Source organism: Taurulus bubalis (assembly GCF_910589615.1).
Source record: "Taurulus bubalis genome assembly, chromosome: 5".
Taxonomy (NCBI): domain Eukaryota; kingdom Metazoa; phylum Chordata; class Actinopteri; order Perciformes; family Cottidae; genus Taurulus; species Taurulus bubalis.
In genome coordinates this window covers 13924232-13942489 of record NC_136593.1, presented here as the reverse complement: position 1 = coordinate 13942489, position 18258 = coordinate 13924232, and the positions used below count along the sequence as shown (strand labels likewise).

At 38.0% G+C, this 18258-nt stretch overlaps 1 protein-coding gene across 1 annotated transcript in view; it reads left to right on the top strand.

Moving 5' to 3' along the window:
• Positions 1 to 18258, top strand: part of cacna2d2b (calcium channel, voltage-dependent, alpha 2/delta subunit 2b) — a gene marked incomplete at both ends in the record, with an annotated part of 33226 nt that overhangs the window by 13180 nt on the left and 1788 nt on the right. The window contains 32 exons of the mRNA XM_079217716.1: positions 2303 to 2419; positions 2618 to 2677; positions 5589 to 5633; positions 5799 to 5934; positions 6055 to 6186; positions 6335 to 6392; positions 6494 to 6544; positions 8349 to 8448; positions 8571 to 8732; positions 8845 to 8955; positions 9072 to 9150; positions 11455 to 11504; positions 11690 to 11779; positions 11876 to 11941; positions 12582 to 12656; positions 12757 to 12831; positions 13028 to 13099; positions 13302 to 13373; positions 14107 to 14168; positions 14276 to 14352; positions 14447 to 14507; positions 14587 to 14684; positions 14816 to 14906; positions 15055 to 15117; positions 15235 to 15338; positions 15833 to 15931; positions 16128 to 16219; positions 16325 to 16372; positions 16931 to 17002; positions 17476 to 17628; positions 17729 to 17781; positions 17961 to 18016. Of these exons, the coding sequence (XP_079073842.1) occupies positions 2303 to 2419; positions 2618 to 2677; positions 5589 to 5633; positions 5799 to 5934; positions 6055 to 6186; positions 6335 to 6392; positions 6494 to 6544; positions 8349 to 8448; positions 8571 to 8732; positions 8845 to 8955; positions 9072 to 9150; positions 11455 to 11504; positions 11690 to 11779; positions 11876 to 11941; positions 12582 to 12656; positions 12757 to 12831; positions 13028 to 13099; positions 13302 to 13373; positions 14107 to 14168; positions 14276 to 14352; positions 14447 to 14507; positions 14587 to 14684; positions 14816 to 14906; positions 15055 to 15117; positions 15235 to 15338; positions 15833 to 15931; positions 16128 to 16219; positions 16325 to 16372; positions 16931 to 17002; positions 17476 to 17628; positions 17729 to 17781; positions 17961 to 18016 (2680 nt within the window). The remainder of the gene's footprint in view (positions 1 to 2302; positions 2420 to 2617; positions 2678 to 5588; positions 5634 to 5798; positions 5935 to 6054; positions 6187 to 6334; positions 6393 to 6493; positions 6545 to 8348; positions 8449 to 8570; positions 8733 to 8844; positions 8956 to 9071; positions 9151 to 11454; positions 11505 to 11689; positions 11780 to 11875; positions 11942 to 12581; positions 12657 to 12756; positions 12832 to 13027; positions 13100 to 13301; positions 13374 to 14106; positions 14169 to 14275; positions 14353 to 14446; positions 14508 to 14586; positions 14685 to 14815; positions 14907 to 15054; positions 15118 to 15234; positions 15339 to 15832; positions 15932 to 16127; positions 16220 to 16324; positions 16373 to 16930; positions 17003 to 17475; positions 17629 to 17728; positions 17782 to 17960; positions 18017 to 18258) is intronic.

Below are 18258 nucleotides of genomic sequence, written 5' to 3'. Positions count from 1 at the left end.
ATTATTTTTGCTTCAATCATGTAACGGGGCTGTGAACAAGTGGCTGTCCCTAAGAAGGCAAATGCCAAACAAACTGACCAAAGGTCATCAGTAGGGGGCAAGAGACTCCTGCTCTGTGAAGATGTGTGGGGGCGTTCCCTCAGCAGAGGCCAGCGGCACGTGTCCTCTCTGTTTGTGTCACAGCAGAGCAGATGGTCAGCTGGCAGCCTGCAGTAATGCCTTGATGTGAGACTTACTTGTTCATTCAGCCCTCATTAATCCCTCTATGTTCCTGAAACACTCTGGATCTGTTAAAGAAATTGTTTCTCTCTGCCCGGAAAGCTGAGTGTATCTTGTCTTCTCGAGGAAAAGCTTGTAACTTTAATGAAACACAATTTTCTATTTCTCAACCAATGCAAATCTGCAATTTTACATTTGCAGATACTTCTGTTGGCCTCCGTGGTACCACTCAGACTGCTTGACTACAGTTTAGCGGGACAGTTTTTGATGGTGATGCTTTTCAATGAAACCCCACCAATTTTTGCATTTTAAATAAAGCTAACATGATTATCTCGAGGTTTAGGAAAATCAGTGATACTAAATAAAAACTATTTGCTTTACTATTTGTCAAAATAAGGTCTACACCCTTACTGGCCTTCTTCTTAGGGAAAGAAGTGCTTAAAGCTCAATGTTAATGACAGCATGCTAATACGTTCACAATGACACTGCTAACATGCTGTACGATCAGACAGCAGTTCACAGAAACACCCTGTTCATTACTGCATGTTCCCATCTGTTCGGCTTGAGCCAATAAAGCATCTGGTCAGTACACAACTTGACTGATGTCTTAAAGTGGATCTGGTGAAGTCCATTTATAGAGACAGTGTTATACAGCATGCAGGCTTGCTAAATATATTCATCCAGGTCATTGTCTCCATCTTCTCTCTGATGTATTTGCTCTTGAGGTAGAGTCTTATGGCCTTAAACCCACCAGAAAGCAAGCTTATAGCAAGAACTTGTTGGTGTTTTGTCTGCTGCACATCTGTTCTTGATACACCTCTTGAACTCCCAATCATCATGGTTCTTATATCTAACAATATGCAGCTGAAGACAATGTTTGTACAATTAGATATTGCTGGCAAAACCAAGCATATAATAAAAGGTGTTATTTGTTTTTGGAGAGATCTGGATGTGGGCAACTGCCAACTAAAGCTATGAAAGTTCCTCTTTGTGCTCCTGTTTAAGAATAGATGTGTTCATGTGTTCAGGCAGTATTTCATGCCAAAAGGCACCAAACATTCTCTAGGAAGTATTAGAAATTAGTTTGAAACAAAAAAGTCACTCAGACATTTGCTGCTCAGTGTCATTCCCAGATGTCTCCTGATGACCCATACAATTCTAAGAAATTATAAGGAATATTTTGTGAGCATGTTGAAAGGCCACATTTCAGAAGATAACTATGATGTGTGGTCTAATTTAACTTAAGTTCCTCAGGGGAAGGGCATTAAGAGCAGAATCTGGGTTAATCTTTAAGCTTGAGACTCAAGTCTGAACGTAATGAAAAAGGCAAAGAGTTTTTCTTTTCTTCCGTTTATTTCAGCAATATGTGTCATCTTTGAGGTGAATTGAGAACGTGAAATAAACCTCCATCTTCAACTTCACTGGAAGACATTATTGGCTATGGAAACAAAGCTGATTAACTAATAGTCTGTCATTTTGGTATGGAATTCCAGTAATGTGATTCTTCTGTGAAAACTTGGTTCAGAGACAACAGACATTGTGTGTGAATAGATCACATGAAAGGATCCATATTTAGATTTGGAGTGAACACACAAACACAACAAGTGAATGTTCCCCCGTGTCCTCAGTATTCAAATATAAGAAGGATTTGCTTTTGCAAATTCATGAGTTTTGGGATTTTTATTATTATTTTCAGGATTGTTCTGAGATCTTGAGCTTTAAACTTCAAACAGACTTGTAAATCATTATTTTCAAAAAAGATCACACAGATACTGCCCATAACAATCAACTGCATCAGAATCAGAATCAGAAACCATTTATTTGTCAGGAATGTTTACACAAACGAGGAATTTTTCTAGGCGGAAGGTGCATACATTAGACGAGACAAACAACAATCAACGACAACAACAGTGCAATGGGTATTGAATTAAGTATAAGATAATGATACATTATGTAAAATCATCTTAGACAATATGTCAAAGGTTACAAATTGTCAACAGCAAGATAGTAGGTCAGCAGAAAAATAATTAATCAAAGGAGTATTGTTCTTATGTTTTTAACTTTTTCCATGAAAAATTTACAGATATACAATGAAGAAAGACGACGGTTTAGTCTGGTGAAGAATCAGCCTCGGAAGATTGTGGAGAAGGTGGCCTCAGATATAGAGAAACTCCTGGCTAAGAAGCGCAAAGCGCTCGATGTAAGTATATTATTTCTGACAAGTATTAAATACTTTATTGATACAACTGACAGTTGATTTTTTTATCTGCTACTTATTTCTTCTTGTGTTTTTAACTCTACTTTTTTTTTGCAAATAAAGTGATCACTCTCAGAACTACATTGTCCAGTCATGGCATGGTACTTGCTCCTCTAATGTTTCTCTGTTTCCAACATGTAGAGGTTAGCCAGTGAAGCAGAGCGGCTCCAGCGAGAGCATCTATGGCAGGATGGAATCAAGGTAAAGTCTTAAATAACGTGATATTTAAAGTTAAAATAATGCATTCGTAAATTCTGATCACAGTTAATATTACATGGACTGTAGTCAGTATTACTGCAAGCCTTTGATATAAAGACAACACTGTTTCTGACCAGTATTATTAACACCCCTTTACTTTTCTCATGTATTCAAACTCCCCAAACTTTAATTTGTCTGTTATGTTTGGGGGATTTTTTTATCCTCATTTTCTAATATAGTGGAAACATTACGCAGTCAAATTTAACCACTGATGTAAATTCAAACCAGATGGGTCTGATGTCTTCAAGCACTGTAAGTCTAAATGGGACAACCTGAGAGAGGCAGAACATTTCCGATCCCTCAGCGCTCAGCTGGGTGAAACAGATGACCGAGTGCACTCAGCTGTGTGGTTCCGTTGAGTCCTCCACACATTGGCATTCCACGTTACCACTCGGCCGACTTCATTTGCCTAACAAAATGAGGTGGGGTTAAACCTCATGATCTCACATGGCCTCTCACGTACCTCCCTGAGGCGCTGAATCCCTCCGCCATTTTAAAAGACACTGGTGGTTTTGCATGTTTGAGCCCAATCATTGAAAATGGTATAGACTTTTAAACGTTGTCATTTTCCTAAGCATGTATTTTCTAAAAGTTTTTCTGGCTGAAGAAGAAGATCAATACATCTTTTGTGTTGACCCGCGAAATATGAAGCTACAGCAACTGGTTAATTTAGCTTAGCATAAAGACTGGAAACAGGGAAAACCGCTACCTTGTATTCATCCAAAGGTAATGAAAAGTATTCGTAGAACCTTGTGTGCTCATGGCAGAGAAGAAATACAGGAAAATTAAAGAGTTATAATTAACGGTTTAATTACAGTTCAAATGGTGATACAGTGTACATATACTCAGCTGAGGGTCTCCGAGCTTCCGCTCCACAGACCGTTCCTGTCTCGCTTCAGCTCAAAGACCTCGAACAGGAATCTTCAATCTGGTTTTAACATCCCAGCTCATTCGCCTCATTGGTTCAAATCGACGGCATGCGATTGGCTAAAAGTCCCACAGGGGCGGAGTCTCTCTTTGGCGCAGGTTTTGAAAATGGCTCCATAACATTTATGTTTTCCGGTACCTGAAGTCCTCACTCCGCCCTCCTGTGTTTACTAACAAAATATTTGACCTAGAAGGAATTGTTATTCAGTTCTATATGTTACAACTAATGAGAATCTTACTACAGCTCACAGTCATCCTTCCCCAGAAACCTTTCATCTCGGCTGGCTGACATGCAACTCGAATCCCCCACCAGTTCCTTATCTCGTGTCATAAACCACAGGACGAACCACAGGTGGTCCATTCTCTTTGTTCCTTAAGACCAAATGCTCCTTTGTAAAACCCTCAACCACTGTCTGTGTGTAAATGACCTCTGCACTCTCCAGTACAGAGACCATGTGATCCTCAGCAAACTAGTGACTCTGTGACCTGATAAACAATAATCTATCTTAAGCATTGCAATGTACACATGGACATCATTACACAGTAATAAAGTGACCTTCATATGCATACAATTACAAATCCCTCATAATAATATCCCTTATTAATTATCATATTTCATGCATTGTAATGTACACATAAACAACTTATTTTACATAGATGTGCAAGTCCAAATGTGACAAACTAAGCTTAAAAAAAACTACAGTAACATCTGCTCCCAGGAGTAAGAGCCAAATTATAATACCTCCCTTTTTATTGAATCAAAAATTATTTTGATTCGAGCATCGTAAGATTGTCAAGATTCCCGCCCCTAAATATTTCTTGATCAAAAACACTGGCTAGTAATGTCTTGATGTTTTCAGAGCTGTCGTCCTCTGAGTACGGGGGATCCGTATTAATCACCGCAAAAAGACAAATAGCCGTAATAAAGACATGTCATATTATGTGAAATGTGATATAGGCTAAGGCGCTCTTTGGAAATAAGATTTGATAATCTTAATCAAAGCTAAGCCTCTGAGTGGATGTCACGCTTATTCTGAAGTATGTCCGGTCTCTTCAGAAAGTAAGACTAACAGATGGCGATGCTCTATCCAAGCCCTGCAGCCTGTCTACTGATTCAAATGTGAGAGTAATGATCAGAAAACAAGAGCAAACATTTGGTGGTTACAGCTTTACAAATGCAAGGATTTTAGACTTTTCTCTCTTTCATGTCCTTGTAAACTATCCATTTTTAAACGAGCAACTTTGAGGTATAACTTTGGGATGAGGTAACTTTTGATGCACATTTGTTGTAAGTGTTGCTGTGTTACAGATGGAGTGATAGAGTAATTCATTAAAATGAAATAGTAGCCTACTGCATGTTTTGTATACGTATAGGTTATGAGGCTGGTCTAAGCCCATAGTCTCTGCCGGTCCCAAACATTTTTTTTGCTGATTAGTTGTGTAACTACTCTGTAATGATACACCACATTTGACACCTTTATAATTTTGATTATATGCATTTTGTAACTAGGTTTTTCTAGACAAATATTCTACATTCCTTTAATTCATCATACATTTTGGCTCAAACTATTCACAATAATAATAATGTTTTTGTAAACAGCTCAGGTTATCCTGAAAGAGAACATGCATTACGTCCATATTTGAACAAAAATGCAGTTTATAAGATTATTCTATATATATATATATATATATATATATATATATATATATATATTTTTTTTTTATTATTCTTATTATTATCGTCATTGAAGATTGATTATGATTAATCAAAACAGCAACACTTTGGTTGCATTCCTAATTAAGTAGCCTGCATGTGTTAGAGGTTGACCTGACCTGTGTGCACCATATTGAATAACCACGACTCCTCATGCTGTTCCACAGCTGTCAACATTGCAGCAACCTCATGTCTGTATCTGTTTTCTCCTAGGAGCTGGACATGGCTTATTATGACTCCAAGGCAGAGCTGGACTATGTGAGTAAGAGACCTATAAACAGATTGGTCTGCTTTGTTTATATCTATTGAAGCCATTAAACAGAAAAAGTGATTGATGAATGTGTTGTGTCTTCAGTCATTGTAATAGTGCTGATGAAAAGATGATGGTTAATGTGACATGCGTGCTTTCTCGTGTTGTCACAGTACTCCATGGATGGAGAAGGAGAGGTGGAAAATCCTTCACACATCAAGCTGGAGTTTGTTTATGATCCAAACTTCAAAAATAATGTCAACTATTCCTACACAGCTGTTCAGATCCCCACAGATATTTATAAAGGAGGCAAGTGAAGTTCTGATTGTATTATGTATTACTCGGAAATATCTCATATGCAGGTGATTTAATTTGATTTATTTTACATATTTTAAGGAGTATATCTCTGAAGTTTCAACTCTTTTTCAGCTCCAGTCATTCTGAATGAGTTGAACTGGACGCAGGCGCTGGAGAAAGTCTTCATGGAGAACAGTCAGGAGGATCCTTCGCTGCTGTGGCAAGCGTTCGGGAGTGCGACTGGTGTCACTCGCTACTACCCAGGTAACCTTTAACAACCATCCCTGTGATTCTGAACCTGATGTTGAATATGAATGCTGAAGGGACATTTCAAATGGATGGAACAAGGGTTAACTCAAATGTACATACCCGGTAAAAAGTATCAGGGACAAGGTCTTTTCTTTTCTTTCAGCTACACCTTGGAAAGCTCCTGATAAAATAGATTTATATGACGTCAGAAGGAGACCTTGGTACAGTATGCTGCCTAAAACATATTTTCATGTCCGCCTATCACAGGTGCAGTAGATTTAAAGGGTTGACATACTGCGTCCTCTCTTTTTCTTTGTCACAGGTACATACAGGGAGCCTCATCTCCAAAAGATATGGTCATTCTTGTTGATGTGTAAGTAATAAATAGTGTTCATAAATCTTCTTGGGTTTAGTAATTGTCTAACATGTGAATGTAACGTAGGTCGCTTTCTTTTCCAGCTTTAATTAAATAATGAACTGGTGTTGAAATCCATTTGTGAAGTTTTCCTCAGCCTTGCTTGCACTTCTGTCTCACTCACAAGTGAAAGAGACCATCTATGCTGTTATTTCACACAAGTGAGCAACTTCTTCATGCTTCTGGCCCTATAGGCCAGCAAATTAGAGAAACAAGCCAGCCTAAAGTAGAATTGTAGTGGAAAAAATATGCACCTGTCACTGACTGCACCAAAATCAGCTGAGCGTGCAGCTCATATTGCTGATCATGTGTAACAAAGGTCAAAATTAGAGATAATTCAGACACAATAATCAGATCTAAATGGTTTGTAGATGATGTTCTTTTGTAACAGTCTCTAACTGGATTAAAGTAATGTGATATAATATGTTAATGAGTGAGCTTCAAAGGTGCTGATAGGTAGGTTTTGTTACCAAAAGACAGATCATTTAACAGACAGACACAAACGTACTATTAATCCATGCATGTAACTCTCTGCCAGAAACTAAACAAGCGTATTTTCTTAAATGTCTAACTATGGATTTCAGCATGAACCTGATGAGATCGAGTTCTGCTTCCTGTTTCTATGGTAGCGCAGACAGTAGAGTGTGTTTTGCTGAGTGTCGTCATACTCATGGTCATGGTTGAGTACAGTAGCCTGTTGTTGTTGTCACTGTGTTGTCCCCTTGGTTGCTATTTATTGTGATGGTAATGTACTGTTTATTGGAAGTGTTAATGCTATTATTAAGTTAAATAAAGAAAATAGGAGAGTAGCCCTCATGAGTGACCTTTCATCAACATGGTTCATCAACATGTACAACAAGATAGTGGTAGAGGCAGCAGTGTATTCAGGTACACATAGAAAACAATTAGCAATGAACAATGGAATGGAATTATTTTTCACCCATAGGGAAGAAATGCTGCTGAATAAACTATAGGCCTCCAAAGCTGAAAATCATTTGCTCTATATTTATTCATTCAGACAGCATTTAGAGACATTATTGAGTGTATGTCCGTATTTTCATTTTAGTTGCGTTAAGGTTGTTTGTGCTTGTAATTTTAACAGCAAAAACAACCTTAATGCAAGCCCATTTCAAATTGTGTTTGTGAAAAACAAACAGTTCATTAGCAAACTACATTAGTGTGTTCCTCTGTGGACTGCAAAACACGGGAGAAGGAATTATAAACAAATAGCCGCAGAAAAACATTTATCAATGCTGATAAATCACCGCGGCAGGGGAAATAATTTTTGTGATTGAACATCTGGAGGAAACACGTGTAAAGTTGTCAGCACTGCTGAAGACTTCAGTCGGGCGCTCAAAAGCAGTGAGTGTGCATTGTTATTCAAGTTAAACGTTTACCAAAACATCTTCCATATTATCATTTGTTTCGGTAAAAATTAGATGATTTTACAATTCAACCCCTGCTCTTTTTGTTGAGCTATTATTTCCTCACATATCCTCCATTGTTGTGGGGACACAAGTGTACAACTAATTTGCACAAAATGTGTCTTCAAGATCCTCAAGATTAGGTCCAAATTAGCAGCACTTTACTCAAATCAACTGCATCTGGACTCATACTGGACACATTCCCTTTTAGTAAATACTTCTCTGAAACGGACTGCTGTATAAATTTGCAGACCTCCAAGTAAAATTACCTTTTTGTTGGTGTTATTTGTTTTAGTATTTGAGCAAGTGATTGGGATGATACTTGTGTTGTTCCTCAGGAGCGGCAGTGTCAGTGGCCTCACCCTGAAGCTCATCAAAGCGTCGGTGACGGAAATGCTGGACACTTTGTCTGATGATGACTATGTCAACGTGGCCAGGGTTAGTATCTGCTCGTCCTCACTCATTCTATTATTTCAAATGTCTCTATCTTTGTTCACTTGTTTCCTTAACCTCAGTTTTTACATATTGAAGCCCAAACTGTGTCTGTCATTGTGCTTCAGTTCAACGAGAAGGCCGAGGCCGTGGTTCCCTGCTTCAAACATCTCGTCCAGGCTAACGTGCGCAACAAAAAGATCTTCAAGGATGCAGTGCTGCAGATGCAGGCTAAAGGCACCACTGACTACAAGTCTGGTTTTCATTTTGCCTTCAACCAGCTGTTAAATGTGAGTCACACAAATAATGTACATGGACCTGAGATTATGTCAATAGTAACATCTGCACACAGTTTTACTACTGTTCTCTCTCATTCATCTCCCTTTTAAATGTATTTTTCAGAAGACAAATGTTCCTCGGGCCAACTGCAATAAAATCATCATGCTGTTTACTGATGGAGGAGAGGACAGAGCTCAGGATGTCTTCATGCAATACAACTGGCCCAACAAAACGGTTGGTTTCTTCTGACCATAAGAGACACCTTTTACTTGCATCCAGCATGTTTGCACTGTGGCGTCTTGACCACCCTCTAAAAGCTTTTATATCTTTCTCCATTTGTTCCTCCGAAGGTTCGAGTTTTCACATTTTCTGTGGGTCAACACAACTATGATGTTACACCTTTACAATGGATCGCATGCACCAATAAAGGTGAGCCGAACTTTCTGTTTGATTCATTGATTTTATTTTACTCCCAATATCACAGTGGGTCCCAGTCTTTTTTGTCTGAAATACTCCCACAGCCCTTCAATGATTTCACCTGTACATTCATTACTTTTAGCTATTTAACTACTTCAACTTCTCTGAAATTACACAATACAAATTAAAATGCAACATGTTATGAAAAAATTATACTATAGAATATTTTCATAAATTAAGATAAAGAACTGCTCTGTAGTTACTTTTTGCCCTGTCATTGTTATAGGTTGGACTTTAAAATATTTGTTCATAATTCAATTCAATTTGATTTATTTTATTTTGTATAGCCCAAAATCACAAATTACAAATTAACCTCAGGAGGCTTTACAATCTGTACACACACAACATTCTCTGTCCCGGGACCTCACATCGGTTCAGGAAAAACTCCCCCAAAAAAACCTTTAATATAACTGGGAGAAAAAGGGAAGAAACCTTCGGTAGAGCAACAGAGGAGGATCCTCTATCAGGATGGACAGAAGTACAAAAGAGGTCATGTGTGCAGAAGGAACAACATAACAGAGTTACAACACATGCAATGCACATGACAGAAATTATTCATATAGTGAGATTATAGGCATGATGAAAAGGTTACAACTACCAAATAGCAGCAACAGTGAATATAGCAGAATAATAATTATAATAAAATCATTAATGATATTGGCAATACTAATTGCAATGCAACTAATAATAATAATAATGCTAATAGCAGGAGGTGTCGGGAAGGACCAGGGTCCAAATAAAACCACGATCCATGAAAACCTGTGAGGCGAGAAACCTGTGAGGCGAGAAAGCAAAGACTCCGAAGGAGGAGCAAAGTTAGTAATGTGCATTAATGGTGCATGAATTCATACAGAAGGAAATAGAGAAGGGTGGGCGTCAGCAGGACCATGGCAGGAGGCCTTCGATCCATGGAAACCTGTGAGGCGAGAAAACGCAAAGACTGCGGGGAAGAAGTAGAGTCACTAATGGCAGAGCCCTCCTGCCATGTGTAAAGCATCAAAATAAGATTAGCTGAGCAGATACTGTCTACATTAATTTCTACAATAGCCCCACATTGTGCATACTTAAAAAAGTTGTCTGCTGTATATTTAATAATCAATGCTGACGCTGAGGAACACATACATAAATCCCACTGCTTAATGTACAGTACAGTGCACTGACCTTACTAATGGGGCTGCCTGTCACAGCTGTGAGCAGACCAGAGTTGGCTCTCGCAAGGCTTGCTTTGCTCACGCAGAGGTCACTCGTTCTCCCTTGGAGAATTCATGTTCGCGAGGATGCTTTTTGCTCGTGCAGGGACGATGACTTAATGGCACCCAGTAGGAGTTTGGTGTATTATTATTATTATTTTTTTAAACAATTCAAACACTGAACAAGTTGTGTCTGAGTAAAACTAAATGGCCATCTGATCATGTCCAGTTGAAATGTGTTTTTTAAATAATCAGGCAACATAAGGTTGTCACAGATCAGTACCTCCAGTTATTGAACTTCATAGCAGAAGATGATTTATGTTAGCACTTTATGATACTATTCCTTAAATTCTAGTGTACATATTGATATGTCATTGGATTACATTGTAGAGCTAAAACTATTAGTCGATTAGAGAAGATAAGATCAACTTTGATTAATCCCATGGTCCCAGGGTTTAAGATATACATATATATACGTATATATATATACATATATACGTATATATATGTATATATATATATATACGTATATATATATATATATATATACGTATATATATACGTATATATATATATATATATATATATATATATATATATATATATATATATATATATATATCATATATATCATATCATATTAAGTAATAGAGTAGTTGAGAAACTAATCAACAGATAAATTGATAATGAATATAATCAGTAGTTACAGCCATATTGCAATGAAACATGATGGGAAACAAATAATTAAGATTCTGATAAGAAATTAGGTTTCAGGTTCAGCAGGAGCTTTTAGTTCGGACTGTTAACTGATCCAAAGGTCTTCACTTAACTGTGTAGATACATCAGTTTACAGCTCAGTGGTATTCCTCTGTCTCTCTCTCTCTCTCTCGATCTGTGAAAGTTAAGTGACTGATTGTCTATTAACATCAAGTAAAATCTGAAATATTCATGAGCACCACTCGTGTGTTGTTTTTTTCCTGATAGCATCGCTCACACATGCTCTTCCTCTCTCTCTCTCTCCCCATCTTTCTCTCTCTGTTTGTCTTTTTTCTCTGTTGCTTGCCAGGTTACTATTTTGAGATCCGGTCCATCTGTGCGATAAGGATTAACACCCAGGTGGGTTTGTCTGGTGCCTTTGACACAGCTGATTCCCGTTCACTGTTTCAAAATCTCCTTGTGGCGCTCGCGCGCTCTGTAGAAACATCTACTTCCATTAGTGTGCACACCCATTCTCCCTGTGGCCTGATGTTGTAGGTTGTTTTGAAGCTGCAGTCAGTCACGTATCTCTTTTGTTTGGTCAGGAGTACCTCGACGTGCTGGGGCGCCCCATGGTGCTGGCTGGCAGCGATGCCAAGCAGGTTCAGTGGACGAATGTGTACCAGGATGCTTTGGTGAGACTGCATGACCGCGTTGACTGTCTGTGATTAAATATAGTAGATGCACCAAACATACATGCTGAATAATTGATATGTTTTGGGACTCTGTAGGGCCTTGGCATGGTAGTAACTGGGACTATGCCCGTATTTAATCTCACCATGGATGGAAATTCACAGGTAACAAAATGTGTAATTATATGAAAGGTTGAATGTTTTTTATGTAACAGGTGATGGTCACTTTCTCTTTTCATTATTTCAAAGGCAGAACATAGCTCTGTATATATATATATATATATATATATATATATATATATATATATATATATATATATATATCTTAGAATACTAAATGACTACCTTTAAATACTCTTATTTGCTTTTGTTACCAAAAGTGAGATGAGTAGATTGATGTCACTCTCATGACTGTACGGTAATATTAAGCTACTGTGACTTAGCATAAATACTGGAAACAAGGAGAGACAGCTAGCCTGGCTCTGTCCTATGGTAACACAATTCACCTACCAGCTCCTCTAAAGTTGACAAATTACCATTTCATATCTTTTTTTGGGTAGCCCATACAAAAACTGAATTATAAAATCTACAAGTTTTGTTTTGTGTCTGGATATGTGCCTGGACAATTTTTTGGCCAGGCAAAGTGACTTCTGAGCTAAGATCCTTCTGGCCACAGCTACATATTTACCAGACAGAGAGTGAGATCAATAGTCTCATCCAATTTTCAGCAAAAAAAGAAAAAAAGCATATTTCCCAAAATGTCAAATAAATCCGAAAACCAGCTGTATGTGTTTTATCTGACCAGAATCAGCTGATATTAGGTGTCATGGGGGTCGACGTGCATCTTGATGAGATAAAGCGCCTAACACCACGGTACAATGTATGTACATCTCATTAGCACTATTATTAGCCACATTTTTCATAATTTGTACCGACTGACACATCACTGCTAATCCTTGCTTTTAATATTTTGTGAACAGCTTGGAGCCAATGGATACATATTTGCCATTGATCCAAATGGATATCTTCTCCTTCACCCTAACCTTCAGCCAAAGGTGGTGTATATTAAACATTATTGATTAAAAAAAAACTACTGTGGGTTGCAGGAAGGAGGAGGTATGGGCCATACAGGTCCCTTGGGGTTTCAATTTAGAATTGTTTATACATAGTTTAGATAATTATTATTCTAATTATGATTACCTGTTCTACGTTTGATGTTATTGTAAATTAGTTTTTTATGACTCCTCTCAGCCGGTGAACCTCCCTGAGCCTGTGACACTGGACTTCCTGGATGCAGAGGTGGAGGACAGCAATAAAGAGGAGGTGAGCACTAAGTGGAAAGGGGAACTAAAATCTTTCTGGTTTCAGGCATTTTCTGTTCCTTGTTGTTCAACGTTCTTACTGGGCCAGTGAACAACATTATCTGCCTCCAGATGATTTGCCAATCAATTAACTGAAGGCCCCACGTTAAATGTTTTACATGTGTATGATTAAATAGGAAATGCTTGGTATTTTAATTTTCTAGATCCGACGACAAATGATTGATGGAAGACCAGGTGAAATGCAGGTCAAAACTCTAGTCAAGTCAATTGAAGAGGCAAGTAAATTCCCTTTCTATAGCTTCACAAATTTCACCTTTTAGTTTGAATGTAGCCGTCATGTAGAGTTCAGTGTGATGAATATGTTTGAACAACATCTTGACCTATGTCTTTGACAACCTGTTCCTTATTTGTACAATACATTGTTCATATTATAGACATGATGACACACATACTCTACCACTGCTGTTAAACTTGCTGTGCCCTTATTTATTAGACTATGACAGTAATGAGCAGCATACTGTAGATGAGTTTAAAGATAAAGCGCATCTGCAATTCATTGAATAGACATTTAAAGTCATTATTTTCAACTTTCATTATGTATTTATTTCCAAATAAGTAGTTTAAATATCAATTATTTCCTTATAAGATTGTTTGACCATATACATTGAATATGAGTACATTTCTTATCATATTTGAAAAGTTAATCTGAAAACCCATCATCTGTTGAAAAAACACCATTTAGAAGTGGTACTTTTCTACCGATTATAGTTTAACATTAAAACCTCTTTTCTTTTGTGTTTACACAAAATATTGCTATAAGTACATTGTAACATTCATGACTTAAGGTTGTTAAATTTAGATTAAAAGAGTGATAACGTGTTGCAAGTGTGTGTTGAATTGTAGTTTTGATCCAGCCTTAAAATTCTCAAAACAATCCTCAAAACACAGTAAAAAAAAACTGTTTACTTTGGTTGACTGGAGCGTCCTCAAATGTCTCCTTTACTGTAGAAATACATTGACGATGTGTACAGGAGTTACACCTGGACTCCTATCAACGGCACAGATTACAGGTGAGCAGTTACAATATAATGAATTACAAATAATAACCAACCAGCTGTGGCCTGATGAGGACTGCACTCATTCTTGTGTCTCCTCGTTGGGATGCCGCCACCTGCAGTCTTGGTCTGGTATTACCCCCCTACAATGAATACTTTATCCAGGCCGACCTGAGTGATGTGATGCTGCAGCTCCAGTGTGAGTAGAGAGGCAGAGCTGTCAAGATTCTGTTTTATAAGCTGTAACACAAAGAGGAGATGAAAACTAACATCACACTCTGTCTTTGTTACAGATATGCAGTCGCTCCTGCCCAGCTCCTTTGAATCCTCAGGACACGTGTTTCTGGCTCCCAGGTGACTACCATCTCTCTTTATATTTATCAATCTGTAGGGAAGGGAATGTTTTGAGTATTTATGTCCTCTCTTTCTACAGGGAATACTGCAAACGTCTGCACCTTTCTGACAACAACACCCAGTTTTTGCAGAACTTCCTCTCGCTCATGCTGGACATTTCTCCAGAATCTGATGAGTGTGAGTGTGTTAACAACATTACGTAGTTAGCAATATTTGCTACCGCTGCAGATGCCCAGATGAGATAATATAATAATAAATGTAATGATATAACATATATAATACACTTATATATGTCTTTTTTGTTTCAGGTGACCAAGGCCTCATCCACAACCTGATTTTGGATTCTCGGATTATCGGGCAGCTGGCCTCTCGTGTTTGGAAGAACAAGGACCTGAATTCGTGAGTCAACTTGTTGTTGTTGCTTCTCACGCACCATCTACCGTTGTAAAAACCCCAAAACAACATTGTGCAAATTAACAGCAATCTCCTTTGATGGTATTATAGCTGTAGCAAACAGAGCTGGCTGATTAAAAAGTAATTGTTACAGGTACGGCTTCCTGGCTGTATTTGCGTCCACTGATGGAGGAATAACACGTGTTTTCCCCAACATGTGAGTAAGACTAATGCACTTACTAAAGCAGATAAATATTTAGTAATCTCACAAATATGACCTCTATAACCTGTTTGTAAAACAACTTTTGTAATGCTTTGTGTTGTGTTTGTACAGAGCTGCTGAGTTATGGGATGAAGATCCCGAACCCTTCAATTCTAATTATTATAGAAGGAGCCTCGACAACAAAGGCTACATGTTCAGAGCTCCATCCAGATCCAGTGAGTAACTGTGCAAACACATCTTAATGTGGCTACAATCAAGATGTTTAAGATAGCAGTTGTTTAAATGACTATGATGTATATGTGTAAGGGGTCACTCAAAGTGATGAACCCACAGATAATTAGGATCCACCGGTGCAGATTCCTTTATCACTGCAGAGCTTTATAGGATAATACAGCTCATTGTTTGGGTTTTATGGCCCTGCGGCTTTGCTATTTTGGTTCATTATAGTATCGTTTTCGGTCAAAGGAAGCAGCTCGAAAAAAACACCGTACACTGTTCAGCACCAATCAACAAACTGGCAAGGTCAATAACTGGTGAACATAGTGGAGAACTTAGTGGTTTCTGCTCTGGAGTTGGTGGAGACCAAAGCTGAAAGAGATTGAATAACATGACAATACATGAATGATATTGCTCCATAATTGCTGAATGTGTAACTAAACTGTTTGCAAACAAATTCACTATATTACTAAATCCTTTTGTTTGTGAACAGCATCGGATGACCCTGTAAGTGCAGAAAATGGCACCATTGGAATTCTAGTTAGTTCGGCCGTGGAGGTTAATTTAGGAGGCAAACTGCTCAAACCTTCAGGTAAGAGAAATACTGTTACGTGTGAGACTTAATGTGCTATTATCCTGTGTCATGTGAGATTCCTAGGAAAGTTCTTTTATCTAAAATATGTCTTCAGATGTTTCAGCTACCTCTGTGTTGTACTCTTCTCACCAAAACACGGCTTCTTGCTCTCTTCTTGCTCACTTGTGCTGATCCTGTGGATGCTGTCACTCAGTGGTCGGGGTGAAGCTGGACTTGGAGGCGTGGGTGGACAAGTTTAAGATTCTGGCCAGCAATGTGTCAGACAGTCGACAGGGCTCACACAAGGTACAGCGCTGGGCCACTAATTATTCATCACTAATTACAGAATTAGACTGCATTTACTGCAAATAAAGTGCCATTGTTGTCTCATTACACGTTTTGTTGAAACAGTGTGGACCATCCAGAAGCTGTGAGATGGACTGCGAAGTGAACACTGACGTAAGAAGGATTTATAGATTGTAGCAGGCCTGCAACTTCAATCAGATACTGTCCTCAGTTTGTGACCACAATTGCATTGAGAGGTTAAATGTGTTCTTAAATATATACTCTTGTGATTATTTAATTGGTCTGTTGCTTAGAGGAAACTTTGTGAACAGTTTATAAACCAGCTGTATTCTGTTTTGACATTGAATTACTAGAAAACCTTTGTGTACAAAAAGTGTAACTATATTATCCCTTTATATAGTATATTCTGGCTTGTTTTGACAGTGGAGTCTGACATGCTTAATTAACAACCAAATGACTCATACGAAAAACTTTTTAGCAGTTTGATATATAGAAAGAAATTCATATACTCTGTATGTAAGAAAGGCATATTATACATTCATTGAATTTCAGCTTTGAACACTTGTCTGCAGGTTTTTACAGTTGTCTGACTTCTCTTAGAAGATCATGCCAAACTGTATCTTGAGGTTGTCTGTGCTGTTGCTGCTCAGCAATAAAGTAAATAGTTAAAACACTTCTCACTTGATGTACACTGTGCTGTGTTGTTTGTAGGACCTCCTCTGTTATCTCGTTGATGATGGTGGATTCCTGGTTATGTCTAATCAGAGAGATCATTGGAAAAAGGTATGTCTTTGTGTGGTAACGTGCTTATTTAATACTGTAGGATTGCATGTACTATCTACTTTTAGAAGAAAGAGGATAGTATCTTTCACTATGTTTTAAAAGTGAGGCAAAACCAAAGGTTTGAAAAACTCTAATCATGTTTTGTGAGTTTATTTTATCAACTGTTGTGAATGGTGTTGTTGTTATTTCATGTTTTACAGCATATTTACTATGTTTTCTTGTGTTGAAAATTGTTTTTACATTACATTTAATTTAGCTGACGCGCATTCAGGTTACAGGTATTTAACTCGCCCAAATACATTTGAATTTCCTTCGGTTCATAGCAGTTCAATTCAGTTGTAGGATTGAGTCAAGAAAGTAACAAGTGGAGAACTTGAACAAAGTTTATGTTAAGCCACTGTGGCGTTATTTCCCTTATGTTTTTTTTTTTTTGTCTCTGTAACTGTCTTTCTATTTTTCTTCATCCATCACAGATCGGTCTTTTTTTTGGTGATGTTGACCCTTACCTGATGCATGCACTCTACAACAACTCCATCTTCAATCGCCGCCAGTCTTTCCACTACCAGTCTGCATGTGAACCAGTCAGCAGCAGCCATACTGGTGCAGCACCTAGGGGCATCTTTGTGGTAAGAGACCACCTGCAGATTTTAGAATCAGGAACATTTTATAACGTTTTGAGTTGGTGGAAAGCTCTTATCTGTTCCCACTGTAACCATGTTTCTGTAGCCCTCCATTGCTGACATCCTCAGCTTGGCCTGGTGGACATCCACGGTGGCATGGTAAGACTTTGTGTACTGCAAATCAAACGACACCAAGAGCATGTGTGGTGTCCTTTCAAACTTTTGTAACTGTGTATAAACGTCTGCACATGAAACCAGTAGCTGTGACATGCTTAATGGTATTTATTAATGTTTACAGATTGTATTTAATTTAAAGTGCAATGTGAACACTGTTTTAGGTCTGTGACCCAGCAGCTGCTATATGGACTCGCTTACAACAGCTGGCTCTACCAAGGTGGATTTTTGCATCCTCACACATTCTTGTGTGCACATGAATATCTGTGCGATTACTTTGTTTTTATGTTAACAATGATACACATTGGATGAAAAAAATCCCTTCTACAAACATCTCACAAGCAGCTCATTTCCATTTTGCCCTTATTTTTTGCCTTAAACTTCTGTTACCATAAACATGTGGTGTGTTCTTGCAACAATACGTGTGTACATAATATCTGGGGAAAAAGTAAATTTAAACCA